We start from the raw sequence: 18,603 nt of genomic DNA on the forward strand, positions 1-18,603 counted from the left end.
GGGGTGCATGTATGAACTTTATTTCCTGATAATAAGTGGTAGTGGCTAGAATTAATTTTTTTTCAGTTTTTATTATAATTATGTGCCAATATGACAACAATTAAACAATGTAACCCCTTGAAGTTGGATATACTGATACCACCACTCTTGGAAGAAGTGACACATGTTGACAGAAATTAACAACACACTTATGTGTAACAGAACAAACTATTTAACCAAAACTACACTATCAGATCTTTCCTAAGTTTTTTTATTTGCCACTTTATTTTATACAATCAACAGAGAAGGTTTTAGTTCAAGATCACAAACCAACAGGGCTATAACGACAACAAATGAAATACAAACCAAATATTCTGTTACATTTCAAGGAACTTTTGTTGAAACTGTTTATTTCAATCATATCTTTTATGATAATTAACATGAAATAAGTGGTCGTTTATGTAAAACATTACTACCAACAATAACAACAAAATGCTAAACAATTGCAAATCTGGCCATGAAGAACACCAGATTACTTGACAAAATTCAATAAAAACATTAACAAATGGAAATTCTTCCCCCTGATTTTATATCATAGTAATGCAACTGTCTGGAGGTTTGTTTTTTAGTTTTTTACAACTGTGGCACCTTAAATATATAATATCACTATATGACAGCTACTAAAGAAAACTCACAAGTACAAATACGTTAAAAATTGAAAGCACATTACAGACAACAAAACCACATTATGATCCGTAATGTTGGCTCACAAATTATTCACAGAATGAAAACACTTGTAATTATTACATTTTTATAACTGTAGCTATATTAAAAGCAATTTACTTTAAAAAAATGTCATGACCTGATTAACAAAACTGGCAAGAATTTCAACTAATATTTATTCGAAGTGAGAATGTTTAAAAATTAATAACTAATGGGCACACTGTGCTAAAAGGTGCAAGCCAAAACACTTTCTGTTAAACATTACAAGAGAGGTAAATGATTTGGACAAACTATAATTTTCTGATTAATTTAAGTTTCAACACTAAAACTGGACAAGATCAACTGAAAAGGGAGAATACCTAATTTCTTAGCCACAGAAATTTAATCTACAAGATTTTAGTGAAAACAAAGTACTAAATATTTATTTTACTAAAACAGTAATTTTACATTTTCAACACTAGAAGAAAATTAAAATGACCACTAAAATGTGTTTTGATATTAGACACTTGTACATGGTTTTAGAAGACTTCAAACACATATACTGTATAATTTTGAAAACTAAATTTCAAGATGTTTTCACACTAAAAACTTCATTTTTTTTTTTGCTTTATGGAGGAGAATGAGGGTGTAATTCAGAATAATTTTGTAATATTTTTCTTATTACATCTTACAATCTCATTATTCATAGAGCTTTTCCTTTGCAAAATTTTTATTAAAGTAAGAAAATTAGCTTTAAGAGTTTAATAGCAGTCAGTAAAAGTATGTGTAAGTACTAATAAATATATATAAAGTGGCAGGTTACTATTGAACCAGAATAGAGGTGTTCTATTTTTATTCTCTTGACTAAGATTTAAAAGTAATTAGAATTTATAAAACCTCCTGAAACTTAAGGGCTATATGCTAGATATTAAGTAATATTTTTGGTTATTGACAAATCATTCTCATATACTGCAACTATTAAATAAACAAGTTTTGGTACATACGTGTATGGTTAAGACAAAACAAATTTTCACTTGATTAATATCAAAGATATCTAGAGGCAAAATCAACTATAACTATAAATGATGGAATGTTCATGTATTATTAATGGATAGAACCACAAAAATGTATCTTGTAGTTCTTAACTTGGTCAGAAAATAGCAGGACCAACAAGTAAAGCTGAATTTTAAAAATACTTAACACATTTACTTTCACTAAAAACTCTGAAATTACAACCCACAAGCTATAATTTCAAATTGATTTATAAAACAAATGGCATGTTTAATTTAATGGAAATTCAACTATTAAAAACTGAGTTTGTTTCCATCATTCCATTTTTTTAACTAAGTTTAGATTTATTGTGACCTAATAAATACTGATAAAAATTAGAATAATAGTCTTACTTTACAAAAGTGTACTTTTATCAATATATTTTGTATAAAAAAAAATTAGTGGTTAAATTGTTACCACATAACAATTGCAAGTTTGTATGTTACAAGCGATTTTTCAAAAATGTTTAAAACTATAAACAATAAAAATGAATCAGTGTTGAACTTCTGATTGTGCTATCTCCAAATTTCAGGTTGGTCTTATTTTATAAATCATCTCACAGAAACACATTAATAAAAATAAACCAATTTTTTTAACATTTTAGTCAGCTTTTTGTAGTTCAACACAATTGTAATTCATCACACAAAACTAGGTGCAGTGAGACAACTCACAATGAGCTACACAATGAGTATTATACCATTTTTATTGAAAGCAAAATATGCTTTGAAGTTGATGGTTGAGAAATGAAATTGCAAAAAAACAGATGCATGAGTCAGTTCATGCTGAATGTTACTTAGTATCAAAATTATATGCAACAACGTTTCAAAACTTCAAGTTTTCTGCTTTCACAAATTATTTATAAATAACTTAAAGAAATGAGCTAGAAGTTGTGAGCTATCTACAAGAAAAACATTATTTTGCTATATTTAACAAACACGGATCGTAAATATTCACCATTAATGGGTCAAATTACTTAAACTACAATTGTACTCTGTGTGTGTCATCAATTTCTATGAATGAGCCATTGAATATATTCTTTTAACTTTCCATATTGTATCAATGGATCTTTTTGGTTCAATTTCATGTACAAGTCATGCTGTATAATTAAATCATCATTGGGTTTTTAAAAGATGAATTTTTATAATATTTGTAAAATATAGTAGTTTCTGTATAACTTTCTTCTGACGTGCTTAAGTTGATTTCACAGGAACATCAATTATTCTTATGTCAAACCTTTCTTTAAATCAAATACTATTAACTGTTAGGTTACCTCATATCAACAATTTAAACTTTTAAAAGCTTTTAATGAAACAATTTATAATAACAAAGCATTAAATACGACTATCTTTCTTTACAATAAATTACAGGTGTACAGAGCACAAAAGATTAAATTATTCATCAAAATTTAAAGTTTTAAACTCCTAAATAACCCATCAACATCAAACAAGTTAGTTATGAATTTCAATTGTAATACACAAACAAATCAAAGTATAACAGACTGAAATGTAGTGTAACAATAAAAGTGCACCAGTGATTCAACTGACTCTCTGCAGACAAGGATATACACATATTTAAGTCTGTGATCAGTGAAAGAACTGGAGTGATACTTTTATAAACTTCCTATAAAGCAATTCACAATCTTTTATATTTTAGTTTTTTTTTCATCTTTGTTTTCACTACAATAAGGAAAAGTAACATTTAAATATATCCAACAAATCTTGATAAATTACTTTACATGGAATTAATGAACAGTAAGTTCTAGCAATAAGTGATATACTGAATATTTCTTCAGTACTGTCTGCATAATGTTTCTTAAACCTCAGAATAACCAAGTGTTAAACTAAAGAATCAGTTATGACCTTTAATTTCTCTAATTAATAAATCAATTAAAATGTTAAATTCACAAATGTGAAATAGTTGTTACAACATTCAAGAAGCTAATGATTTTCTATTGGTTAAAAATATAATGTAATTTGATGCATGTTAAAAGCAAAATTCTGAATTATGAAAAACAGAAATTCGAAACCAATAAATAAAAATTGCTGAAATTGTCTTCTATGAGATAAAGTAATCAGGATAAATTATTTAGAGCATAATTTATAAATAATGATTCTTAGACACCAAGAACAAAATATACACCCTTTAAAAAAAAACAAAACCATATGAAGCACAAAAGTAGGATCACAAGTAACCTTTGGTTCCCACCCAAGTATTCTACTAATGTAAATCAATTTAAGAGGGAGCAAGCTGTGAAAGAAATACTGGAAGACACCCCACTGTTTTAGTTTTATAAATTAAGAGAGAGAAAGTGTGAAATAATATGAAAAAGGACACTGTTTACAGAATAGTCTGATAAATGCACACATCAAATATACATATTTGTAGTTACACTTTAAACTTTGGTACCAACAAACATTTAAAATGGATAAGCTACACAACTTGGCTGTAACCTACTGAACTGACCGTCTTGAAACATCTTGTGGGGGGCATGGATGTACTCTAGTAGTACGTGCAGGAATTGGAGGTGCCGGTTGAGAGAGAGGAGTTGACCCAAATGTAATTGTAGGCATCACTTTTGGGCGAGAAGGAATTGGAGGAGGAAGAGGCTCTGTAGGTGGCTGAGAAACATTTTCTGTTGGAGGAGACGGCTCTGTGAACAGCTGAGGAACATCTATTTTACCAGAAAGTGGTGGTGATTGCCACGAGGATGCTGGAGGTTCTGGTGGTGACATTTCTGGCTCAGGCCATGACTGAGTTGATGATCCCATTTCATATGAATCAATACGAGGAGGAGGTGGTGGTGGTGGTGGAGGAGCAGATGCTCCAATGGTGGTGTACGGGACTGAAGGCGGGAGAGGTCTTGCTGGTGGATCTTCAAGCACCTTCTCCTTAGTCACCCAAGATTCAGACACTGGCTGACTATAGCAAGATCTAGAGACTGATGTAGCTACAGAATTATCCCATCCCTGGTTCCAATTAGAAGGACTTTTCACATCAGCAATACCTTCAGAGATAACATGTTCTACACTTGATAATGAAGGTCCTTCGACAGGAGGAGCTTTGTTTCCAAAAACCACCTACAAGTTTTAAAAACATTAAATGAAAAATAATATTTATACCAATCTTCTTAGTTTTGCTCTACAAAGTTAAAAGAATGTAATTAAATATAAGGGATGAAAATTACTTTAATTAAATATACTAGAAAAGACTGATTAGGATATTTACGTTGGATACATGTTACTGATTAGGATGTTTACATTGGATACATGTTACTGATTAGGATGTTTACATTGGAAACATGTTAATGTTTCAGATTAGATGAAAGTAATCAGCAAGAAGATAAATAAATAACACACACACACAGAAACTATAAAAACAGAAATACAAGAAACATACACCCAGCAAATATGAACAAAGATATAGCATACAAAATGTTAAGGACACGCGTTAGGAAGTTATACCACTTTGTGTCAGGAAAAGCCTTCGTGATGTAGCACTAAAACAAATGTTCTATCACAATCTCAATCTAGTTGAAATGAATAATTTTCCACTTCACAGCACTAACTGGAACTACATTACATCATGTGACAGTGCAATAAAAGCTCCCGATTTGTACAAGTGATGAAATGTGTATGACGTGAATACAAAGGGATTGTTATTAGAGAAAAAAATAGGTTAAAAAGGCATCTAATTTGAGGTGAATAAACAAATAAGCTAATGAGCATGTAAAGAACAAAGTGTCACTTGCAAAGGCTATCGTCAACAGCAAAGTAAGTAACACAATAACTGACGCAATGTGAAATCTCATCGCAGCAGTATTTACACAAAATAGTTTTCAGCAGCAATGTATGTAAGTGACATAACAGTTTGCTGGCAATTTATAAGCCACTGTATAATTACAATCAAACACTTAATATAAATTAACCTTGTGAAGAAATGTATACACCTAGTACACCTTTTTAATTAATTGTGTTCCAGTGATTTATGATTCAAAGATTTTCATTAGAAAAATTACTGTTTTACTGTGTATTTCTGTGTAACTTGTTGTCCTGTGGTCTTCACAATATGTATAATCCTACATCAACATAATGCCACTGCATTCATGATTAACAAACAAGAGTAAAAATATTAACATATTAAAGGCAGGCTAAACATGAACTAGAATGACAAAAAAAGCAGGAAATCTTAAATTTCACTTTATTGAATATCCTCACAAGTGTCAGATAAAACACATGCCTGCAAATTTAAACTTCATAAAAGTTGTCTTGATTTTAACAATTTCCATAATTCAGCTACACAGACTGAAAATATTCATTTTTTCTATCACGTAAGGATTTTTTTTTTATATATATATATACAAATTGGGAAGGGAAAAAAAAACTCTCACATCAAATTATTATTTTGTGTACAACAACGAAAGAACATTTTTTATTATGTTTGGGTTCTGGAACGACCAATAAACTCTCATGTCATGATTGGTCTGTAGAAACCTATAGCTAGTGGTTGTCAATATTTTAACCATACAATGTGTCTCATTTTCAGTTAAAAATTATTTGTTTACACAAAAGTACGTGATGTTTCATGAAAATTCTGTAAGAGATGGAGAAAAATGGATATCATTTTCAGATTCATTGTACACCTGCACAACCATGCTTTTCACAATTCTAAATATTCTATTACATACTTAGCTTTTAAATCTTCATCATAAATCTTTGTCAAACATACAGTTATCTGTAAAATGATCAACTCCATTACTAAATTGTCTTTCTTGAATAAAAACATAACAATACAACATAATGAGGTTTAGGAAAATTTGTAGTATTTACTACACTAAGTTACAGCTGACACACATTCCAAGAGATAAACAATATTACTTCTTCACGAGCTCTTATTTCCCTTCTGGGGGAACCCTTTGTTGTTGAGCTAGTTGGAGGCGGTGGAGGCCTTCGAGGAGGTTGTGGACGTGAAGGTGGTGGTGGTCTCGGTGGCTTTGTATAAGTTCCTTGGTCAGTAAAGTCTGTAGGTTCCCCTAGTGATGGTGTACTACGTCCAGAAGAAGGCTGTGACATGGTCAGTTGGCTTTCCTCCTCATCCACAACAAGGTAAGCTATACACATAAAAACTTAAGTTCAAGAGTCTAAACTGTATTTACATCAAAGAAATAACTCAATGATCTACACAGTCGTGATAGAAGTTTATAAGATTAGAAGCCAAGGCATCCCAAAGGTTATTTACTGATTTACAAAGTCACAAGAACTCAGCATGTCTTGTAAAACACCAATGTCTCTTACACTTGCAATAATATGCATAACTAATGTTCACAAAACAAAAACAACTTCAAAAAGGAAGAAAGAAAAATGGCAAAATTCAACAGCAATGGTCAACAACTTGTTAAACCACACAAATATTTTTTATACCTTCCATGTCATAACCAACTTCAGGAGGTAGATATTCTTCATCCAGTAGGCCAATACCTTCATCATGTTCTTGGTTTAGTGGTACTGTGTTATTTCTACACAGCTTTAGTTCCTTCTCAATAGCAACTTTCCAGTCGGGAGTCTTTAGTTTCACTATAATCCTGTGACCAAGAACCTGAAATATACAAATACTTTTGACTACTATTCCATGCTTTCCTATTATTCTATTTTTCAATAACATAATAACAGTTTAAACCTACCACAAAATAACGAGTGATAAATTAGGACAGATAACATGCATTGTTTTGTCTTTTGAAATTCTTGTCTTGTGAAAGTGAGGTTCAGTTCCATAAGATACGTTTTTATTCAAATGATATTTGTTGTTGTATGGTTCTCTACGTAATACCACCATTCAAAAATGTCCATTCACTAAATACCTCAATTTTTATCTTAGTAATACCACCTTTCAAAAACATCCATTCAGTAATACCTCAATTTTCTTTCTTCAACTAATTCATATACTTATGTTATTCTTTTCCTACACTGAAAATGTATTTCTTACAGGTACTTACTTCCACTCACATACAAAACTCTTCTTGCTCAGTGCTGTTCTCTATTTGCAAACTTTTTCTCATACACCCCAAGCCATTCAATCCTATGCACCTTCTCAGGTCACAAGGTTTAAATGTTCACACACGATAAATCTCCACCAACAGAACTCCATTATGTAACGACTCCCTGTATTCTATTCTACTTAAACATCACTTCAAGTTTGGCAGTAAACAGTGGGGAAGGAAGGGTGGGAAATGTGAGTGGTGGTAGTAACTAAGTACCTGTCAGAAATACATTTTCAGCACAGGAAAATTATAAATTCTGTCAAGGTACCTTATTTACACTCATGTACATAACCCACATTGAATAAGAACAGGTTGACAGACCAGTGCAAGGGAGAATAGAGAAGCATCTAAAGGACCCTCCCCCAATAGAGAATCCTCAAAGAAGAGAATGATATGTGGAAGACTGTCCCATTTCTGTTCCACATATATTCTTTGCCTAGACATAGAAAAGGTGAGACTGAGTTAAACAGATAAAAATGAGGAGCACATTTAACTGTGGGTTAAAACCAAAAGGGTGATTTGCCCCAAGGTGTAGAATGGCTAGGGGATGATGGACCATACAAATTCAAGCCAACAACATCCAAAATGCAACCACTGGGAACCAGCATCCATATGGGGGCAGAATAAGGATCATATCATCTGTAAGTCAACTTTGATTGAAAACTCAGCCACCAGAAACTGAAATCCCAACATGGGTAGGATGAAAATAATATTTTGCACCTCAGTTCCAGCCAACTCAAGGAAGAATTAGCTGGTGAACAGAGCATATGTAATCAGAATGAAATACAGATACATCACTCTCATATCAAACATTTTAGAACCACCCCAAATTCAGTATCATCACTGGTTTAAAACCAAAATACATTTAGGGGAGGCACTAGAGAATCAACAACCAAGTGTACCCATCATAACCCACAACACAGCATGAACCAAGGGAATAGATGCCACCATAGAAGACCACATCCCAAAAAGAGAGGGAAACTCAGGAACAGTAAGAAGGGATGATGACTGGAAGCTTCATTTAACAGAGCCAAAGAGGAAAATATTGGGCCTGACTAAAATGAGTGTTGAAAAAAACACTCAAATGGATAAGAGTTTAGGTAAGAACAAGGAAGGATGTCTCCAACTTCATCAGCCAACTGACCTGAACCACTTCTAAACAACAACAAAAAAAAACAAACAAACAAACAAGTGTGTTGGGTAAATTCCAGTTCAAAATGAACCAAGAAAATCAGTTGTCCATGTAATGGTGGAAGTATAACCCTCAAGTTTGCTAAGCTATGCAAAAGCCTTGACTGCCCAAGAAATGACATAAGGGGGTGTACAAAGCCTGAAAGGAATAGTGCAAAATTAATAAACTCCCCTGTGATGCAATAAGTTAATGTCTCAATATGGGAATATGGAGATAACCAATTAGAACATTGCCCTTGGTCATCCTTAAACCCAAAGAAAAAGCCCTCAGTAAATTAAGACATGATTCCATACTAAAATGAGGTAGCACCAAGAAGCAACTGAGGCATAAGAGATCCATCACAGGATGCCAGTCTCCAGTTTTTCTTGTGAATCACAAACAGCCTGGAATAAAACCTTGGAGAAGGGTGAATTATAGATTTGATGGCATATTGAGAGAGATCTTGTACTGCTTTGTACAAATGCTGACATGTGGATAGATCCCAAAGTAACAAAAAGGAAAAAGGTATCTGAAACAATAAAGGCAGAGAGAGGAAATGGATAGCAAGTCCCTTTGATTAAACTTGAATGACCCACAGATCTGTAGCAAAATTCTAACACAGCTGGGCAAAGTTAGATAAACAGCCCCCCCTAAAACAGAACCACAGGGTAATCACCATTACTATTGGCAAAATAATATTCATTGTTGAAGAGAATGACAAGATGTCTCCTTGTGGAAGGAACAGCAGATATAGGGCATTGTCAAGACTCCATGCAAGACCAGTGATCAACTAATGAGTAAAGAGTCAACTGTCTTCTTACAGATTCTACCTGCAATTCCAAAGTCATAAGAATATCTCTAAAGACTGGCCGTTGGAGAAAATGGGCAAGGCATAAATCCCAAAGATAAGGAGCTGATAAACATTGTGGGACAAAACTGCACCTTTTCCCACTTTGGAAAACATCTTAGCACAAGTACTGCCGAATGGCATACAGGGAGCCACACGTGTATGGTTTGGTTTGTTTTGAATTTTATGCAAAACTACACAAGGACTTTTACACTAACTGTCATCCCTAATTTAGCAGTGTAAGACTAGAGAAAAGGCAGCTAGTCATCACCACCCACCATCAACTCTTTGGCTACTCTTTTACCAACGAATAGTGGGACTGAACATCACGTTATATAACCCTCATGGTTGAAAGAGTGATTATGTTAAGCAGGACAATGATTCAAACCCACAACCCTCAGACTGAGAATAAAGTACCCTTACCACCTGGCCATGCGAGGCTTATGTGTGCGAGGCAGATCTATTGGTGGAGAGTTGTCAAATGACAGCTTGCATGTGAGAATCAGTTAAACTATGTGAAATGAGAAAGTACAAAGAAACAAGAGGTTTGTAGCATACAAAAAAAAATTGTGAATGGAAGGCAGCACTGAACAAGCATAGTTATATATGTGAATAGAAATAAGGTACCTTGCCATAATTTTGAATTTATCTTAACTTTTCTATTACAAAACACAAAAATATTTATTTTTGCCCTTAATGAGATTTTATTATGTTTTCAATCTTGTGTATATAGTGTTTGAACACAAGTCAGTTTTAACTCTTTCACTTTTAACTATTTTTAAGTTCTTGACTATAATGTTCTCAGATTAGTTACCTCACATGACATCTCACCTCAGATCCTGAAGATTTTGTAGCTGCAAGTGATCCCTGACCCTCTCGAAATGTCACCCATAAAGTCTCTTCAACATATCTGCAATAATTTGAAAAACAGATCTGCAGCAAATATTAAGTGATGAAACAGTATTTTGAAATAATATGGAGTATAAGGTAAAAATACCTAACTATTGGTTTGTCCTTATTTATGAGTGATATTCTTGCTGTTCACAAATAGACACACATTTATTTCATTATTCAATGAGATTAATGTCTTACAGAACTAGTTTATTGGTGTACAGCTGCATGAGACAAACTATTGTATCCACTACAATACTACAGAACCAGTTGAATTTACTGAACTCATTTCCAAAGTTTTTGAAATATTTTATGCTTTTAAAGTGTCTTTCTTAAGAAACTCAGAACTATTTTTAAAATACTCGCCAGACACAGATTTAATGAAAAGGCTGAACAAAAACATGCTAAACATGTGAACATAAATGCCTCCAAAAAATAAACATTTCTAGAACCTCTTACCTTATCAAAATTACTTCTCCTGCAGATTTGAACAAAAGTAATAAATTACTTAAGAAGTCATCATCAAATATGTGACAACTTTCTCCCGATACCTCTTCTTCTAGTTCAACAATAACTGTTCCATCAGGAGGTCCCATTGAGCCAATGACATCTTGAAACACCTCGTCTCTCTTATCTTCATTTACTTGTAGCACCTCAATGTCAATTTCAGCAATCACAGCCCTAAAATATTTCCAACCAAAAATGAACAAATAAATTAATTTATTTTCTATAGTAATATTACATGGTTTGAATGAAGTCAATAAAAACAACTAGGTAAGTTAGCTGTGCACAAAATATAAATGAGTGAAATTAATAATCAACAGCTAATGCAAAAGGCTTGTCAAAGTAAGGTAACATCACACAGAAGTCAGTGCACAATAATGATTTGACCTTTTCAAAAGCAGTTTGACATGTTTCAGACCACTTTAACTTTTGACTTTTCTTTGATAGGTTTGTTAATGGTACAGTGATTGTGGCAAAATTTTTACAACACTTTCTCTAACAGTCAGCCATTCCCAAAAATCTTGAACTTACAACACAATAAATCAATTTTGGAATGAATTAGAGAAACTTGGCCATGGACTACTACATAACCAAATAAACAAATTTGGCTTTAAAAGAGTTACTTTTTGCCTTATTTACATAAAACTGGCTTTCTTAATCCTTTCAAAGACATCACATAAGACACATAACTGTTTTTCCCAGGTGTCACTGTAAATCACAATATCATCAACATAAATCAGCATCTCACAGATTGTTGAAACATTGATTCATCATTTGTTGGAATTTTGCTTGAAAATATTTCTTACCAAAAGGCATTACAGGAGTAACAAAAGCAAATCTTTCTTTTGCCCTATAAGTTAGTAGAATAATCCAGTATCCCTTTAATTGGTCACACTTTGCGATATATCTGGCTTTTCCAATTTTATCAATACAATCCTCTATTTTTGGAATAGGAGAGGTATCTATCTTTGTCAAAGCATTTACTTTGCAAAAGTTTGAACAGAATCCAACCAAACCATCAGCCTTAAGACCTAGTGCACAAGATAAAGTTCAGTCACTTTGACTGAGTTCTGAAACACCATTTTCCAGCTTACAAGATATTTCTTTACACATTTCATCAGCCATGATTGGATTCACACAACAGAGATGTTGTTTCACAGGAAAAGCATCACCTATATTCACATCATGGACACCAATACTGGCCTGATTAGGAACATCCAGAAATATACTTTACTTTCATATTCTATCAATAAACTAACGAAATAAATATCAATAAATAACGAAAGTGACTGAGGTGTGAATCAAGATTGGCCAAAAAGTCAGAATTAGTCAGATTGATGCTGCATTCATCTCCAATATTTTAAAATGTATGGGTGGTTGATTCAAAGCAAGGGTCATCAGTATCAGGAGAACACTCAACAGATAAAATATTTTCAGATGCTTCTCAGATGTGATAGGGCTTCAATATATTCATATGACACACAGCTAGGTATCGTATTGATGATTGGATGTTTTTACAACGTAGTCCATATTGTTAATCTTTGAAACAACCTCACAGGAACCATAATACCTAGCTCTAAGTAGATGTCCCATAGTGAGTAACAATACTGAGACTATGCCATCAGAATACAACATACACTTTTCAGCCTTGTGATCATAAATATTTTTCAATTTAGCTTGCAATAACTTCAAATTTTCTCAAGCCAATTCACAAGTCATTTGAATACATGTCTATTATTTGTTTTTGGCTTTATTTTTAACACAAGGGATTCTCCTCAACATCATCATCCTTAGTAATAAATCCATTAAACATTTTGGGTTGGTTCAGCAACAACTTTACCACCAGCTAAATCAACTCTCAACAATAACGATACACCCTTAACTGGCAAAGTAGGTCTTACTCCAACAACAAGTGGTACCAAAACTGGGTCCGATGCTAAATGTATGATGTCAAGAGGAACATCAGTAAAGCCACCCTCAACACCCTTAGCAACAGAAGACTCACTTTAATCCAAAGTCACAGAAACAGACATAAAAAGGTCTAAGTTCATCAATGATTACATCAGCATTTATATCAATGGCTGAATCAACAATACTGGGTGAACTGAGGAAACTATGTCCATATGTGGACATGAATGCACCGAGTGTTGCCTCATCTTCTCTTATTTTCTTCAAACATCAACAATCAGACATAACATGGCTAGGTTTTATACAGAAACGTCTGACAGGCCTTGATGAAGTTTATTATGCCAGAAAATTTCAAACTAGAAGTTCTGGATTTTTTTTGAAGAATCCTGAACAGACATAGGTTTTTAGCTGAGGTGGCAGGAATTTCTTTTTAAGAAAAGAAGTTTTATGTGTTAATGTGTAATCACCAGCTGCTTCCTACAGTTTTCAACTTTCTTTTCATCCAAACAAGTTTTAAGGTCATCATTCCTCAGTTAGACACAGTTTTGTTAGTTTGTAAAAACTGTTGCCAATATCCATCAAATTATACCATTTATCAAAATAAACCTCTTTTTTTTGTGGTCAAATTCCAAATAAGTTTAATTTTCTTACTTGTGATAAACACAAAACATTTGGTGATAAGTTTTGAGTACTAACTCATATACTTTGAAAATAACTGCTTTAACCTTATCATGATTTGTACAATCTTCTATAGAAAGAGAAAAGCATAAGGTACTTCTGATTTCACCAACTGAAACACTTTGTAACAATAATGATCATTTTTGGTAGGCCATTCCATAGTCTGGGGAACCTTCTCTTCATTTCCATTGAATGATGGTAATTTATCAGGTCAGTTAAGTTCAAAGTCATAATTTTCCCTGGGTCAACCATAGTTGAGTCTAATTTCCATTTCTTTCAGCTTGATTTCTTTTTTGGCTTCAATACAGACTTGTTCTTTCTTAGCTTTGATATGAGCTTGTTCTTTATAGACTATGATATGAGCTTCTTCACCTTTGAGACATTCATTTTCTCCTTGAACTTTGATACAAGCTTGTACAAACTATATTTGTTTGAGTTTTAGCTGGATCTCTAACTTATCTTTATCACTCAACTCTGATTGGTTAGTGGAGACATTAATGCTTCTTCTGACAATAAATCATCATTGACTAGCATTTCAATAGAATGTTTTTAATTAGTTAATTTTTCTCATTCATTTCTCAACCTCTAATTTTAATACTTTGGCAATTTTGAGCAATTCACTTCTGTTATACCTTCCCAGTTGTATAAGTGAGGGTGATTCAAGAAAGCCTTGATAATCAGACATGATCAAATCTGTCTCTGATTCAGATCTTGGATACAAGCCCCAAATTTATTGTGTTACATATTACAATTTAAAGTACCATAAAATTGAGTTAAATTGTACTTTAGATTTAGAAGTTAAATACATATCAATGTGTATCCAATTTTGACACTTGTCAACAAGATTGGCACACTTAGTTTCTTTTCAATACAAATATATTTCAATGTAAAAACAATAACACAATTTATTGTTTGTTTCTATTTTGTGCAAAGCTACATGAGGGCTATCTGTACTAGTCTTCCCTAATTTAGCAATGTAAGACTTGTGGGAGAGCAACTAGTCATCACCATCCATTGCCAACTCTTGGGCTACTCTTTTACCAATGAATAGTGGGATTGAGCATCACATAATAATGCTCCCACAGCTGAAAGGGGTGAACATGTTTGGTGTGCCAGGGGATTCAAACCCACAACCCTGAGATTACAAGTTGAGCACCCTAACCACCTGGCCATGCCAGGTCAATACAATTTATAATAACAGTTATTAAAAATAATAATAATGGGTTTCAGAAACCTACAAAGAATACTTAATTCTTCTGTCTGTAACAGAAAAACAAGTTACTAACAAAGAAAGTGCCCCTATGCATCAGAAACAAGACAGTGACACCAAATCCCAGAAAAGTCGAGGAATCAGATGGTCTTTATATAGATGGTAAAGTCTAAAACAAAAACTTAAGGATACAAATAATGAAAATTTCTTACCTGTGATCTGAAGTCTTAAGTTCTGCCCTTCCATAGTGTACAATGTTTCCAGGATTCCAGAATGGGTCATCTGGAAATTAAAGATTTATAAATGATTTAGTGTTACATAAACAGAACAGTAAGAATTTATAGAACTGTTTCAAAATGAAGTAGAAAACTAATAAAGCTGTATAATAATAATAATAAATAAATAGAATCTTATTTATGAATTTACATTGTTTTTAATGTTGTAGAAGAGAACTGCCACTTTAAGAAGATAAAACTATTTTATGAACAGACAATAAATAACTCAGCTAGGCCTTTAATAACTACTAAGAAAACAGACAAATAAACACTTCTATTAGTAAGTTATATGTAGGAATATTTAGTGTTTGTTATATAAAATCTCATATAAAAAGACTCGTGTGTAAAAAAAAAAAAACAATTTCCTTAAAACTTTTAACATCTTTGAGCTTAAACTTGTTCTGTATTTTTAACTTAAAAATTCTTGTAGTTAAAAGTTTACCTCAATTTCTCAAATTATTCAACATCAAAAGTTTTATCTATTTTATTTTTGACTTGTATATGTATAGTTTCAACAATGTCTTTAAGATACATTTTTAACCAATCAAGTTGTTTCTGTTACACACAGACTCCTTAAAACCTTAATATTGTTTTTTTTTTACAACTGTTTTGTACGAAAAAATGTGAAATAAAAATAATGAAATATACATTTTATTTTCTTCTTGAAACAAAATTAGTATAAATTAACTAATATCATCTGAGATGATCATGTGAGATGATAATACTTGGCAGGTGCAAATACTGATGTTGTACTTGTAAGAAGAAAGATTTGAAAGTAAATATTTATTGTATTACAATGAAGAAAAATTTTTGATGCAGATATACAACCAACTCACAAGTATTCAGACACAAAGTTCTATGGCTCACTGTTCTCTGACAGTGTTTCAATGTCTTTCACAAAATTAGGTGCTGTTATTCCACAAAGTACACCCTAAATCAGTTTATAAAAGATGCCTGGTGCAACTCATCTCCATTATTGTTTGAAAATCTTGGCCAGAAAATCACAATTACGATCTAGTATTTGAATTTAAGTTTCCTAGCTGGAGTTAAACATCTTGGTGAGCATTCCAAAATTTTATTATTGTTAACATTGAAACAAGACATGCTTTATTGTAGAGACTGATATCATGATGGAACACAGCGTGTGGTTAACTTATCTTTTAAAATTCATGGGTAAACAAATGTACAGATACTTCACAGATTAGCCACACAACTGATAGCAAAATACTCACCACGTACTTAGACCACAGCAGACAAATCATTCATCTGTTTGCTTCTAGATCCACAATCTGCCACTGTTTCAAAACTGTATGAAGTGCATCTTCTCATTCCAGAAAGTGTAAATTAATTATCAAGGTTTGAGTGATGATAGAAAAATTAAACAAAATAGTGCAGGTCACCTTTAAGGGACACAGTGCATAATTTGTACTAGGAGAGAAGCCAGGGTGGAAAGGTTCAAACCACCACCCCAATATTCTAAAAACAGTCTAACTAATCCATTATCATTGATTATAGTTTTCTTCTTTAAGAAACCCTTGACTTTCACATAAATTACTTAATTTTTTTATGTAGATGCAAAGGTCCACTCTTTTTTTTTTATAAAACAAATACACTTAACATTTATATATTATTTTAACATGCAAGTATAATTGACAAAAAAGATGTGATTTAATAAAACCTACCAGTTTCTCTCACAAATCTTCGTTTTCTAAATAGTACTCTGTCTGTCCATGCTGGTATACGATTCTTTTCGCTTGTGTCATAATCATCAGAAAATATATCATACTTGTAAGTAGGGGGAAAGTCTATGTCACCTTCTATAAAATGCTTAAATGTCTGGAAAATAAATGAGAATTTTTTTGTTTTTCAATTTCACACAAAGCTACATTGAGTTAAATTGTACTTTAGATTTAGAAGTTAAATACATATCAATGTGTATCCAATTTTGACACTTGTCAACAAGATTGGCACACTTAGTTTCTTTTTTAATACAAATATATTTCAATGTACAAACAATAACACAATTTATTGTTTGTTTCTATTTTATGCATAGCTACACGAGGGCTATCTGCACTAGCCGTCTCTAATTTAGTAGTGTAAGACTAGAGGGAAGGCAACTGGTCATCACCATCCACTGCCATCTCTTGGGCTACTCTTTTACCAACGAATAATTGGATTAGTGGGATTGACCATCACATTATAATGCCCCCATGGCTGAAAGGGCAAGCACATTTGGTGTGACAGGGATTCAAACCCACGACCTTCAGATTACAAATCGAGTGCTTTAACCACCTGGCCATGCCAGGCCAATAAACAAGTAAATTTTATCATTAAAAACAAATATATTATAGAAATTTTTCTTTTTTTCTTCTTAAATAAATCAATGGTAAATTTCATTTCTAGAACAAAAAAAACAAAAAAACACTGCAACTAAATCCACAGAGATTTTGATTTCAAAATTAAATTGCATAATTAAACTGATTTAATTCTAAACATTTACATCATTTGATAAGAAAAAAATCTTAAAACAATTTTGAAAATAAAATGTTTTAGTCACCTTAACTGCTTAACTCTCTTGCTCTGGGCTAAGTTGATTCAACTTAGTTTGTGATACCAGATTTATCCTCAGCATTTCCATATCTATTTAATAACACACTTGCATTTCTCTGTCTAGAACTTTTCTTATAAATTTCTCAATCAAACATTACAAGTGTCACATCTTTAGAAAGATCTTTGTTCGAGGAGTCAAGATTCAATACTGGTTTTTATATTCAGCATCACCTAATCTGTTTTTACTTAATTAAACTTTTTAATGTAATAAGTATGTCACATGTTGGCCAAGTGTTGTTGACATTGGGTGAAGACTGGTTTCGATTTCAGCTTTAGTTTTTCATTTGTGAAATATTTCTCAGAAAAAACACTCACTCTGCATATAATTTCCTAAAAAAAAACAACTAAAATATGCATGCTTGGTTCATTCAAAACCATACGGTCATCATTTTATGAACATGCATTTCTGAATATTCACCAAAGTTGGTCTACATTTGAACTTCACATTTATTTTATTTTTCAATAACTTAGCTTCAGTTTGTTTGAGACACTTTAAACCTGCTTTTTCTTTACTATGAATTTTATTTTTTGTGTTCAATTGAACTCATAAAACTGTGTCATACACTCAATGCTATTAACTCTTCCATACTCTATATACTATTATAAACACTATTACTTTATTTACTGTTTAATTTATGCACAGTTTTATTGAGTAAAGTTACATATATGCGAGTTTGTTTGTCTGACTGTGTAAATTTTTTCAAACAGACCAGGATTTATCAATCTAAAACATAATGCATAGCT

At 32.3% G+C, this 18,603-nt stretch overlaps 1 protein-coding gene across 1 annotated transcript in view; it reads right to left on the minus strand.

Moving 5' to 3' along the window:
* Positions 1 to 234: 234 nt before the first annotated feature.
* Synj (synaptojanin) overlaps positions 235 to 18,603 on the minus strand; it is a 91,340-nt gene continuing 72,971 nt past the window's right edge. The window contains exons 17-23 of the mRNA XM_076462699.1: positions 16,932 to 17,085; positions 15,187 to 15,256; positions 11,134 to 11,355; positions 10,615 to 10,693; positions 7,149 to 7,323; positions 6,606 to 6,838; positions 235 to 4,808 (exon numbers count right to left, since the gene is read on the minus strand). Of these exons, the coding sequence (XP_076318814.1) occupies positions 4,182 to 4,808; positions 6,606 to 6,838; positions 7,149 to 7,323; positions 10,615 to 10,693; positions 11,134 to 11,355; positions 15,187 to 15,256; positions 16,932 to 17,085 (1,560 nt within the window). The 3' untranslated portion in view covers positions 235 to 4,181. The remainder of the gene's footprint in view (positions 4,809 to 6,605; positions 6,839 to 7,148; positions 7,324 to 10,614; positions 10,694 to 11,133; positions 11,356 to 15,186; positions 15,257 to 16,931; positions 17,086 to 18,603) is intronic.

The sequence above is a fragment of the Tachypleus tridentatus genome, chromosome 1 (assembly GCF_004210375.1).
Source record: "Tachypleus tridentatus isolate NWPU-2018 chromosome 1, ASM421037v1, whole genome shotgun sequence".
Taxonomy (NCBI): domain Eukaryota; kingdom Metazoa; phylum Arthropoda; class Merostomata; order Xiphosura; family Limulidae; genus Tachypleus; species Tachypleus tridentatus.